At 37.4% G+C, this 13,748-nt stretch overlaps 1 protein-coding gene across 2 annotated transcripts in view; it reads right to left on the bottom strand.

Moving 5' to 3' along the window:
- KCNJ3 (potassium inwardly rectifying channel subfamily J member 3) overlaps positions 1–12,986 on the bottom strand; it is a 188,179-nt gene extending 175,193 nt beyond the window's left edge. The window contains exons 1-2 of one of the 2 annotated variants that reach the window (XM_006079316.4): positions 11,794–12,983; positions 1,720–1,936 (exon numbers count right to left, since the gene is read on the bottom strand). In XM_006079316.4, coding sequence (XP_006079378.2) covers positions 1,720–1,936; positions 11,794–12,495 — 919 coding nt within the window. In that variant the 5' untranslated portion in view covers positions 12,496–12,983. Of the gene's footprint in view, positions 1–1,719; positions 1,937–11,793 lie in introns of both variants that reach the window. The other variant, XM_006079318.4, reaches the window with a different exon arrangement.
- Positions 12,987–13,748: the final 762 nt, after the last annotated feature.

Genomic DNA, 13,748 nt, shown 5'->3' on the forward strand with positions numbered 1-13,748 from the left:
GATACACACTAACTAGAGATAAGTAGGGAAAAATGGATGAATGGATAGATAGGTAGACAGAAATCACTAGTGAAATGTTTCTGAGACCGTCAAGTGAAACAGAAACTTCACTGTGGCAGTGATTAGAATAATAAACAATTAATAAATAATAACCAGCTGTGTCAAAAGTAGAACCATATGCTATAAAAACAAATCAATAAAAACCATCTGCTGTTTAAGCTCTAACAATATATTATTACTTCAATAAATGAGGAGAATAAAACTTAAATTTAAAGATTTCTTGAACTAGAAGCTTTTACAGATTGGTTTCATCATTTATCAATATATTTTTAAAAATATACTATCGCATGATTTCAATTGTAAGTTAAAAATCTAGAGAATTTAAACCATAAAATTGTCCACAGAAATCAAATTCCAGATAAAGACTGATGAATTAAGTCTTTACTCATTGTCCTCCAAACCTTAAATTTTAAAGTGAAGCACTAATGTTAACAAAATAATAGTAATACAACAAGTAGCTTCAAGGTGATTATTATATCTTTCTCCTTTTAGAGAGAAAAAAAGAAGTTTATAGAGATTAAGTATCTTGCCGACATTTCAAATATGTATTATCTAGCAGATGTATAATATTACAATGGCTTGCTTCCCCCTGCTCCTTAGACAAAGCTTTATGTCAAGGTGGGAGATTCTTTCCTTATGTAACATCTACCTTGACATAAGGCTTGAATGCATCTATGTTATTGCCAATGTTATTAAAACTTTCAGTGCTATAGTTTATACATAATAACTAGTACTTTAAAATGACTAGAATGATATTGGCAGAAAAAAATGGAAAGTGAAAATATTTCTGCTTTCTCACTATTTGTAGCAAGGATAAAACTCAAGATAGACAGACTGACAGATATAACTATGTAGATATTCCATTGTTAGTCTCAAGCATCCAGCAGATTGCGAACCAACTGGCAATGCTTAGGTCCCAAATAATATACTCTGATTTACTGTTATTTTTCTTTTGCCAACCTTGTTCTCCTCAGAGAGTAGCAAATTGTGAGTATTCGCAGCATTACCAACATTGCATCTTAAAGAATAACATACAGCACACAGCTAGCTATAGCAAAGCAGAAAAGGAAGAAATTTTCTTTTTAAATATTTTTTTGTCAAGGTTCAGCTGGGGAAATCTACTGACCTACTTTGAAATTAAAATGCTGCTTTAGCACACGCACACACACACACACACACACATACACATGTACACACAGGGAATTTTCCACTGAGGTTGCACTTAGTAGCATATCAAAGCTCTATCAGTGACACCCAAATCACCATCCCTAAGGCAAGGATATGCCTGCTGAGTTCAGGCTGCTCACTAATTGCCCTGAATTTATTTTAACCTTAAACCTTTTAAAAAATATGATTATAGGAAATCCAACTCCGCAATTAAACTAGAACATCATAATCATTTCTAGGAGTCATCTCAGTTCCCTTTTTTGTCTTGCAGTAAGAATTTCTGAGTTAACATTACACATGCAATCATCACAACAATAAATCTTCATTTTCAAAGCAGTATCAACTGAATGTTACAAAGAAATAACAGACAAATCATTACTTCCATTATTGCAAGCTGAGACATTTAGCCCAATCTATGAGAGGTATTATGCATGTAATATAATGTTATTATGGAATAAAGAAATTTGATGGCATAGCTATGTTTTTACTCACCAGTTGTTTCCACAATGCCTTCTAGGATGACGACAATCTCGAACTGTTCACTTTGCATGCTTCGCTGAGATAGGTCATAAAAGGGGCTTTTGGCATCGATCACGTGGCAAATCGTGAGGGGGGAAACAAGAAAAAGTTGATCTGCCCCTGTACTAAAACCTACATCCAGTTCAAGTTGATCAAGGGGAAGGAACTCACCCTCAGGTGTCTGCCGAGACTAGACAAGCACACAGAAAAGAGAAGAAATCACCACTTGTACTGAAATTTGCAAGGAAGCCCAACAGTAATTTACATTATTGCCAACATTCTGCACTATCAATCATCTGCAACAAAATCCAAACAAATCATTATGCGGCTATGTTCTAGCAAATGGGCCGAAATCCCACATAACTCATGTGGAACATACATGCATTATTTATAATATGCGACTTACTATAATTACCATTCCCTAACTCATGAGCTTTGGAGAAACGCCTGGTCCAACAATGGCTGTTAACACAAACTGTGGAACTAACTGTACATGTGCTATGGCTTGACATAAATCACTAAATGATAACACACTGCATGCCAGATGTTTCTTCCTCTCAAAGCATATAAGTAGGCAATTCTTATGGAGTTAGTTAAAGATATAAGGTTGATCATAATTTAAAAACAGATTTACTGCATTATTACAAAACAAGCATAATAATTTATTTTTCCAGGACATTTGAAAAGTAATAGATATAAACTAGAATAGTGAAGATGTTATCATATTAAATAATGTTATGTACACTACAGCTCACATAATAAAAATAAAAGCAGATGCTGTTAACTAGTGGTTTTCGAACTACTACTAAATAACTGCATTAAAGTTGTTCATTTCTCTACCTATTTAACGAATTGTAAAAATAGTGAAAATTTATGCTCAAATGAATCTAAGTCAAAATGTAGTTTAAAATATCTATATTAGACAAACTTGTAGCTTACTAAAATTTTTATAAGACAGTGGCATTCAATAAAAATCACTGAAAAGGTTAATTCAACAAACTGCTTACATGGTGAAAAAAAGTATACACATGATTATAAACAATTAGCAAGCCATGAAAATAAACTTAATTCCCTTTTCTATTCATTTTCCATATCTGGTTTTTCCATATTCATATTCCTTATCTTACTTACAAGGACCACAAAAGCAAATATTTAGGTTTACATGCTGATGCTGGTAAAATAAAAGCTGGGTTAAGCAGTTGCATACAGAAAAATCAGGGTAGAGGGAGGCTTGCTGCTGGTCAAATGGGGTTTGGAAGAATCCAATATATTTTAAGAGACTCTTTGCAAAGCTAATTTAATAAACAAAACAGACTCCATAACACTGGTCTGTCCAATGAATCAGTAGATTGAAGACAGAGTCTTTACTCTTGGAGTTCCAGAAAAGACAGAGGTTTTGTAAATGAGCTTGAAAACACTGAGAACTATGGTATATAATAAGCTGCCCTCCACAGCAAAATAGAACCAAGACTTTAAAGTTGGTGACAAATTGTTATAGCAGCAATTGCAGATTCTTAAAAAACAAAGCTAGTCAGTTAATGAAGCTACTTTGTAATTAGTGATACTCAGGAGTTTTGAGTAGGAAAAACATCCAATGAAAAGACAGAGACTATTTTTCTTCTCTGCCCTAGGAGTAGTTGATTAAATTTTTAAAAAGAAGAAGAAAATGATTACTGACAAGGGAAAAAAAAAAAAACAGAAAAACCTGATGGTGCAAAAATAAAAACAGCAGCTCTAACAACCAATGTTGGAGAAAACTAATCATTTCTAAGCCAGCAGAACTTTCCAAGTATACAGTTGTATAGTTATATTGATTATGTAGCAAAATAAAAGCTAAATACAAAGCAAAAATAAAAGCAAAAATCCTGGGTCATTGTTCTCCCACCTACTAAGAAACAGGTGCTATATAAACACAAGGTGGTATTCTGACATTTCTAGTTAATATCAGAATTTAGGTCATTTTACCAACTATTCTAAGCTCTGCTTTTCCTGCATGAAATAAAAATATTCACAAATATAATTTTAAGCTCACTTTCCCATTCATTTTAAAACAATTTCCCCCAAAGAACATATATTTTTCTTACTTTTATATAATACACCAAGACTGAAATTCATCTCCCTCACTCATATATTTGTTATTTATACATGTGCCTCATTCTCAGAGTAAGCTATTGGCTTCATAGTCTCTGCTCATTCTACAACCCATGAAAAGAAGTGGCCTAGAAACAGACTGGCTATCAGGAAAATGCCAACCTAGAACAAGAAATAGCTTATTTTTAGCAAAGCAGTTAATTCATATGTAGGTAATTTACACTTAAATATGCATGAATCTATTTCATTCAGACTCCACATTATCTTCTGATTTTAAAAATGTGTTCCATATACTCGAAATTATGCCTATACCCTCCTCCAAAAATGCTTTATATCCTAAGTTTTGGCAGAAACAAAGTTAACAACTGCATTTATTTTGTGATACTATAGGGAAAATAATACTTCATTTCACTGAATAAAGTTTTTCACAATTACATCTTTTTTAGATAAGTGAAATTCTCTGCACATTCATTGGAAATTATTTCCCAGTGGGTAAACCTAAACCTTTCTTTAAATGACTCTAAGGTACTACATATATCCACAATTTTATCTTTCAAGTCTTCTTCCATTTTGTTTGGTTAAGAGATATTCCAACTATCAATATGCTTACCTCACTAATTTCTGTTTGCTTCTCTGACTCTGTAGTAGACTTGGAAGCCTATTAATCACTGTGAATTAAAAGGAAAGCTTTTCTATTTAAAGATTGGGAAGGGATTGGCAAGTGCTCGTAGAACTGGAATTGTTTGAAGTCAGAGCTCCTGGCAAGAGCAAGGTTATCTTATCAACGCTCAGCCAAATACAATATTCCAGAAACTGATATATGCCTACCAAATATATCTTTAGAAGCAGGCACATTCTATTCTAGGCTTACAAAGAATTATAATCCAGGATTTTCTAATTCTGGTGCAATTCTAGAGATTTTCTGGAGCAAGGGGGGAAAAAAGCCTATGATAGTTTTAAGTTTCTCAACTTGTATAACTGGAGTTTGAGAACTTTTCCTCAAGGAATTGTAATACATACATGACAAACACAAAGAAAAAAGAGGATTTATGTATGTGCCCTTATAAAATTAAACTGTGATCTGTACCTTGAGTATGTAATAAATCAGTAGCAATAATATTTCATCTATTTCTAATAATCTTATTTATATAACAATTACTGCATTTCACTCAGAAATGTTGATAATAGGCAGAAAAAATTTAGAGAAAAACCTATTTAACCTTAATTTATTATGTTATCTTAAGCATTATGATAAAAGAAGAATCTTTCATTAGTAAAGCAGTTTGCACCTAGTCTACATTGTATCTTTTCGCTCTATAAATTATACCTCCTAATTCCAAAGGGAACACAGAATCATGATCATTTTTACATAAAAATATGTAAAGAGATACAGTCAAAATCAAAAAATTAATTCAAAATACCTGCTAAAGGTTAAGATTAATGTGGTAAATTATTAAAATTTCTGAGGTTGACTTTACTTGATGAAATAATCACTTAAGAGTCTTGAAACTATTGGATGAATAAGTGGGGGAAAGGTGGAATGAAAAACAGCTCATGGAAAATTAGTTAATTCTTTAAAATTTAGAACATAATTTGAAAACACTAGGACCTCAGAATGACTTCCATATAACTTTTATTTTCAGTTGTATAGAATAACTTTTCGAAAGGAAATAAAGATCTCTTTGAAATTTTAAAGCTTTTCTGGCTGGTTGCATATAGAAAATTCTGGGAATTAAGAGAAAAATCAAGGAAATTTAAGGCATAAAGTTTGTTTAAATTTATTGTCCAAATATATTATAAGTAGAATATCATAGATACTTGAAATTATTTTATACAATTTAGATTTCGGCAATAAAGTTATTCTTTGTAATAAAATATTATTATTGAAATATACTATTTCTGTTATATATCCTTCAGTTAGAAGTCACATGGATTTACGTCTAGAACTTAAGGTTTGTGACTCATTTTATAGTCACAAGTACTAATTTCAAAGAAGCAGCTAATGTCAAATGACTTTGAACTCCCTTAGAGTCCAAAAAGGCCTGCAAGATATTCAATTACAAATTCTGACTATAGGTGAAAAAAGAATCAAAAGTCATAGATGTTTGGAAGGGATTATCATGGTTATGTACTTTACAAACAAATATCTTTCTTATAGTGAAAGACTGCTGAGTACATATTGAAAGACACACACACACACACACATACACACACACTGATCTGGGATACCGTTACAACTACCCTTGGCATAACCAGATCCACGTTTGTTCATTCTCCTTCTGGGAAATTTGTGGTCAGTTGACCACATTCATTCAACATGGACAAACTTCACCAATACAGTCAATCTCTTTGCTCTCTTTCTCCCATCTCTCTAACCCATAACTGTGTTATAATTTTAACTGTTGTGACCTTTCCTAGCTCAGAGGCAAGCAAGGGGAGTCTGGGGAAAAAAAGAAAAAAAACATTTAATCACTAACATCTGACATGTGAGATGCACCTTTATCATATTCTAAGACTTGATCTACCCCTCTACCACCTTTCACACGTCTCCATTGGAAAAGGCAATGAGGGCCAGTGGTTCAGAAAGGAAAAGAAATCAAAGCAGGTGAAGATGGAGAGGGTGGCTCTTCTTGCCTACCATCTCTCCCTTATTCTATCTGAAATTTCATTTCTCTTTAAATGGGCAATGTGTGTGTCTATGTGTATGTTGAATATATGCTGAAGTTAGAAAATTACACGCAATGACGTCAGGGTACCATGTGGAATCTAAAATTAGGAAATGAGCCAAAAGCAGGTACAAAGATAAAGAACAACAACGTCTTGTGACTCAAAGCTGTTCTGGCAATGGTTTTGGGATCAGACCAAAATTAGAGTCAGGCAGAGGAAAGTATGGACCTAGAATTTCATCTGGATAAACTACAATTGTACATTTTTTACTCCTTAAGTTTGAAATCCCATCAATACTCAGGTGGAAAAAATATGACCAACATCAAACCTAAAATAAAGATTTTTTTAATGCTAAGCCAATTATCCCATAAAAATATGTTCATTTTTGTAAAAAGAAAGTAACTTAAAGAATGGAATGTAATTTATCTTGTAATAAATTTTTGTGAGGCTTTTATTCCATTCAAATGAAAGAACAGCTTTGTAATTCCTTGGGGACTTTTTATGGAATTTATAATAATAACTGTGGATGGGATTTGTAACCCTACTTACACATTGTCCTCCTACTCACCAAACACCCTCAAATCCATCAAGTGTTTTTCCCTGCTTCTCTTCATTTGTTCTTACCTACTGCTGTGTATTTGTGGGTCTTTATGCCCTTATTTCTATTCATGCTGTATTCCCCTAAGCACAAGCCACCCTGTACTTTGCAGGAACCATAATAAAAAAAAAATATTACTATTATTTAAAAGAAGAAGAATAATTATAGTCTTTAAAAGGAACCCAAGTTCTATACCTATTACAGAATTATTGTACTTGTGTCAGAGAAAGCAAAGCTAGGCTAAATACGAACTTTACTTTTTTAATAAGACATAATAAACCCACCTAAAAAAACCTCACTGACATTAAGATCTAGCCCAAGAGTTCTGGGGTACTCAGTCCTAGACTCCTTGAATCTTTTTACTAGCCACATGTATAATGTTCAGGAGAAGAGTGTTTTTTTAATAGATATTCATTTGTGAATTATTTTATTTAAAAGAGATGACTAATAGTCTCAAGATTAAAACTAAAGTGCAAACTGGCCAAGATCAACTGGGGAAAAGAGTCAGTCATATAAAATAGGGTCATATAGAGTCAAAAATCATAATGACATTTAAGTGCAAGGTATAGAATGAAGACAAACTAATAAATAATATGGAAAAAAATCAGGAATTATATGGTCCAGGAATCACTGTGGCTAAAAGATTAAGACATATGAAGAGAATGAAGAGCTTATTAGTTTTGCAGATTCAATTTTGTTTTTTATAGCATCTGCACTGGATCACAATCATATGAGGAAACCAGATAACATCCAATTTTGAGTATCCATATAAATGGAGAATAGAAAACATAACTATAAAAATAATATAAGTGATATATTAAAAGATAACTGGGAACCATTACTTTTCACTAACTGAGAGTTTAAGGGTTACATAGCTGACATCCTAGGAAAGAAAGATGATGACTATTTTCCATGAATAAAAATATGAAAAAATAAAATTATATTTCCATGAGAAAAAAATATCCTTACCACTTAATTTTAAATTATGTATCTAACAATAGTTGATTTTATGCTTACTTTATGTAAACAAGGTTTGACTATCTATACATGCACACACATATACACATGTATACATGTAAGTATAATGGCTTCTGGACAGTAAGTGTGCAAGCTGTTACACGATGCATCAAAAAGTTTAAATCTTTCCCTATTAAGATGGAAGTCTAGGGCAGTCGACCATTAGTATTAGATTTGTGGGAAGGAGTGAGATTTCCAAATCCTTTTAATCCAACACTAAATTACAAGGTCCAAAGTATCAACCATTAGTCTCAACTCCCTAACTCAGGCATTTTTATTAAAATTTTAAACTGGATGTTATGTTAACTTAACACAACTGTGCCATTCATTAGTTCCTATATTTTAGATTTCTTAAAAAAGACAGCTAAAATAAATTGAAAATTCAAATAAAACATCAATATGGGGATGAAAAGAGAAAGACCACTCATCTTAAAAGAGCTTCCTATAGCTGTATTTATAATAATATTATAAATTTTAAAGAATAATTTCCAATTATATTCTAAAATTTTTATTTAATCTACTTTCATTTTTTCCTAAGTAGAAAAGGACTGATCACTCCAAGCATACAGTTGGAAGATCTATATTTAAATATCAAAATAAATTTCAGTATTTGCAAGCGCAGAAGATAGGAATAGAGTTGAAATAAAATTTGCTTTCATGTAAGTTAATAACAGTTAATAATTAAGCAGAAAAACTATAAAAAAAACTTCCATCAAGAAAGAGAACCCCCAAAAATGCATGAAAAACCTCACAGTGGTGAGGATTAGAAAGCCACATGAATGTTCTTACTGTCTTTGCAAGAATAGAAAGCACTTTACAATCATCAAATAGAATTCTTACATTAATATTTACAATAGGCTTTATTCAGCAAATAAGAAAACAGCAACAGAAAAAAATACAAATGAAATTAAATTAGGTAATAGGAAGAACTCATACAGACTATAATAACTATTGTTAAATATTAAGCTTTTGTTGCCTTAAAAATCTATGTATTTCTTTGTATTAAAGATACATAAATTTTCCATGTAAAATCTCAAACATGGGTTAAGAAAACAAACTGAAATGTGTAATAATATTTAATAAGATGTATAAGACTAACATCAAAATATTATTGCTTTAAGCTTTTGGTATAGCTTCACTTTAAAAATATAGTTGGCTGCTTTGGGTCACTTCATCTCAGTCCCTAAGAGAAAATAAGAGTCATTTAGTAAAGGCAAATCTTCCCTCTAATTTTGCTGAATGTTATCATTTTCCCAATAAAACATGGCTCCTTTTTAATGAAGTCTAAGGAAATGACAAGAACTCTGAGAATTCATTTTAGTCACCATGGCTACTGGACAAATCAACTTCAAGCAAACTACAGTAAGTGACTGGATGAAGAGTTGCCACTCATCAACCCTCTCCCTTCACAAAAAAATCAGGACAGAATTTCATCATAATTTTGTTTAGATATAAACTGATGCCACATGCCAATCAATTTTACTTTTAACCCTGACATCTTCCTAACATATCAAAAGTAAAGAATTTTAATAGAATACATATTGTTTTAATTAGATGTTTTTAATCACCTTGTGTTAATATAGCACCTTGCTCCAAATTTTCCAGCACTAGAGAACTATTTTTTTAATAAAGACACTTCTTACAGTACATGCGCTACACGGTCTCATGCAGAAAAATCACTGTCAGCGTCCTGAATCACTAGAGACCCAGGGCTTTAGATTCACTATAACTTTGTAAAAAGCAAAAACAATAACCAAAACATGCTATGTATATTAATTCTATTTATTTCTGACTTCTGATCAATCTAAAAACATCTAAATATGCTTCCTTAAAAAGATACGTTTTAATAAATTATTTATATGTTTGAAACACTAGAGAATAGCAATAACTGACCTTTAAGGTCTAATTTTTAATTTCTAGTAGATCAATCAATATGGTAAACTATTCTTCAGTAAGAATCTCAAAGTGACACACAAACATGGCTTCCACGATAGAGACTTTTGCAATATATTTACAAAATGTTCCCAGTACACCTAACCTAAAAAAGAGGCTATGTATCTTGTTCTCTACATAGAAACAGGCACATACAACAAACATGTCTACAGCATGTTTAGCCTGATCCAAACATCTCAGTTCAAACAGTGGTCCATAGCAGGATACACTAAGCTAAAATGTTTTAAAAATTACATGCAGCTCGTTGGAGTTTTATAAAGAATATGATCCACTCAAATTACACAATTATCTTAATTAACATATACATTGGAACTAGGTTAAAAATTTTCCAGAAAGCTACACACAATTTGTTGATTTACTGTCTATAGCATAGGAAATATATGCGTATGATGTGAAGTGACAGGACAACTGAGCTGCTTTAATTCTAACACAATCCTGAGCAAGATAGTCAAAATTGATTAGGGCAAGACCTTATAAATGAATGATAAAAATAACACAAGAGCCAAACTTTTTAAAAGCACGCGGTTCTACTTTAACTGCCATGTAAACTGAAGCTGTATAAAACCATATAGACCTGGGACATAGAATTGAAATCTCAAAGGTAAAATGTCAACCTACATTTTTTATTAGTGCTAAAATTGTGAATGTGGCTATGGCTTTCTATGCAATGTCAGATAAATTGTTGAGATTGTATTGCGGTCATCTTTCTCAGTTTATGAACATTTGAAAACTAAGGAGAATCCCTCAAAAAGATGAACTATAAATAACACCGAGAGAACTGGGCTTGTATCCCTCACTCTAATTGGGTTAGTGTGCAGAGTGGGCTTCTCTCCTTGTTTGTAGTGGTGCCCTCTAACGACTAGATGGACCTTGCTTTAAAAATCACTCCAGAAGCAATTTCTTTTAGCATGTACACGGCTGTTGGTAGGAAGCAATCTTCTTTAATAGATACTAGGAAGTTTCAGGTGAAATCTGTACTTGACAAAGGCTTCATAAAAACAAGCAATTAAGAATAAAATTAATTAAAGAGACTGCAGGAAAAGCACTCAGCTTGCACAGAATACTTCTCTAGGATAATACTTAGTAAAAATAAAAATTGGTAACAACCAGGTGTTACTTTTTCCACTTTATAAACTGCTTCTCCCATCTGTGTACTTGTTAAAAAGATAACCACAGAGTTATTGGGTCTGAAGCAATCATCCACTTGCTGATACTATGGGGTGGGGGGGGAGGAAGAGAGAGAACTACAAATAAATAAATAAAGCCTTAGGTGAAAATTGAGGTAAGTTCAGCACCTTTTGTCTTCAGACTAAAAGCCTGTTCAGTTTTACTACTTCAAGTTTACTGGAATGGTGTACTGACAACAAATTCAAAGCTCTCTAAATAGGAAAAGAGCCAGGGTAGGAAGGAGAACAGGGCATTCCTGTACCTCAGAGGTCCAGGAGCCAACACCACTCCGTTAAGTGTTATTAGTCCAGAAAGCGATACAAGTACTTCCGATGAATATAAATAAGAATAAAACAAACAACTGCAAGAGAATGGGTGGGAAAAGAACAGAACTGTCGATGGTACTCTCTTTGCCCCATCTTTCACCCCGAAAAAACAAGTCTGCCTGTAGCGTAAGACAGACTAGGAGCCTGAGGGTAGCTCTCAAGTGGGTTAATTCCCCCGAGCGTGAGGAATGGCGGCCGCCAGGTGGGGAGGGGGCGGATAGCACTTACTTTGAGCAGCTTACAGCGGATCTGCGCGGAGACCATGTGGCTGTTGCGCAGGTTGCCCACTCGGAACATGAGCGTGAGTTTCCCGTCCCTCATAGAGATCACCGCGTGCTCGCTAAACATCAGGGTCTCCGCGCGCTTCTTGGGCTGGGACATCTTGATGAACATACAGCCGATGAGGAAAGCGTCCACGATGGAGCCGAGAATAGACTGGAAGAGGAAGAGGATGATGCCCTCGGGGCACTTGTCGGTGATGTAGCGGTAGCCATAGCCGATGGTGGCCTCGGTCTCGATGAAGAAGAGGAAGGCCGAAGGGAAGTTATAGACATTGGCCACGCAGGGCGTGTAGTTGCCGACGTGGGCTTTGTTCAGGTCGCCCCGAGTGTAGGCGATCACCCACCACATGGACGCCATGAAGAGCCAGGCCACTGTATAGGTGAGGATGAAGATGAAGAGGTTCCAGCGCCACTTGAGGTCCACCAGGGTGGTGAAAAGGTCTGAGAGGTAGCGGCTCGTCTCACTGCCCAGGTTGCCGTGTTGGACATTGCACCGGCCGTTCTTGTCCACGAACCGCTGTCGCTTCTTCTTGGGCACAAGCTGCTGCTGCGGGCCCTGGCCCGGCCCCTGAGGCTGCAAGCCCGAGCCGCTGGACGAGGTGGTCACTACCTGGTAATCGTCCCCAAATTTCCTTCGGAGTGCAGACATAATACGGAGGGGCGAGCCAGATTCAAACGCGAAGCGAAGGCGCAGGAGCCTAGCGCTGCAAACCAGCACCAATAAGGAGGTGGGGGCGGGAGAGAAAGGGGGGACCAAAGCCGGCGCGCCTGGGGTGGGGGGCGCACCCGGCGGTAGCTGCGGTCTCTGCCCCCCGCAGACGTCTCTCCTCCCCTGGGACGGAGGCTTTCTCTCCACGCTGTCTTAAAACCGAAAAAAGTGTTCTCCCACACTCAAGGCAGGAGGGCTGCGAGGACCACGAACCCAAGCGCGAATTCGCCTCCAAGCTTTTCCAGGCTTCTCCTCTCTGCCCCCACCACCGGCATCCCGGGGGCCACCTCTCGCTTTCTCACAGCCCCCCTGACTATCCTGCCGCACTCCCAAACTGACTGCTTTAAAATTAACGAGTTGACCAGCGAGTTCCTCCCCACCGGCCAACTCACCGGGTTGCCCAAGCGGCACTACCTGCTCCAACCAGACCCTCCCCCCCCCACCCCGCCGCTCCCAGCTCGCCCGTCCCCCCCCCCCCCCGGGACGGCTGCCGGCTCCCTCCGGCGCTCCCGCCTCCTATCTTTTGGCCCAAATCCCGCCCAAAGGCATCTCTGCCCTGGCAAGGGTGCAGCAGCCCCTACCCACGTCCTCCCGGCTCAGAGTCCTCTCTCCGGACTCCAGAGACGCGTCCGCCTGCCGTCCGCTAGCCGCGGACTTTCCGCGGGCGCCACCCGGGCCCCCCGGCCGCCCCCGCGCCGGGCAGACGTGGCGGTGCGCTACAGCCCGGCACTCACCCTAGGGGAGAGGGCAGGAGGCGGCGCCGCGGGCGGCAGCGGCCTCAGGGCCTCGCACTCTGCCCTCAAGGCTCTTCTCGCCTCCACTTTTCCCGGCGCACCACGATGGGCGCCAACGCCGGTCCCCCAAGCTCCGCGCCTTTCTGGGGGCACCGCGCGGCCCCCACCGGGAGGATCCTGGTGCACCGGGCACAGGAAGACTTGGAAGAGGGACTCGAGGGTTCCTGGGCACCGCCGCGCTCTCCTAGCTGGCGACAAAGGTGCTGCTGAAGGGGGTCTGAGCTTCGGGATTCGGGTCAGACTCTCAGGTGAAATACCAGCGCCGCTCCAGCTTTTCCTCGGCTTCACGGCGCCTGCCTTTTTCCTCTTCCCTCCCTGGCCCCCACTCCCGGTCCGCGTCTCTGCGGCCCGGGTGGGAAGGAGCGAGGCGCGAGCCGGGGGCGGCGGGAGAGTGGTGTG

The sequence above is a fragment of the Bubalus bubalis genome, chromosome 2 (assembly GCF_019923935.1).
Source record: "Bubalus bubalis isolate 160015118507 breed Murrah chromosome 2, NDDB_SH_1, whole genome shotgun sequence".
In the NCBI taxonomy this organism is placed as follows: Eukaryota; Metazoa; Chordata; class Mammalia; order Artiodactyla; family Bovidae; genus Bubalus; species Bubalus bubalis.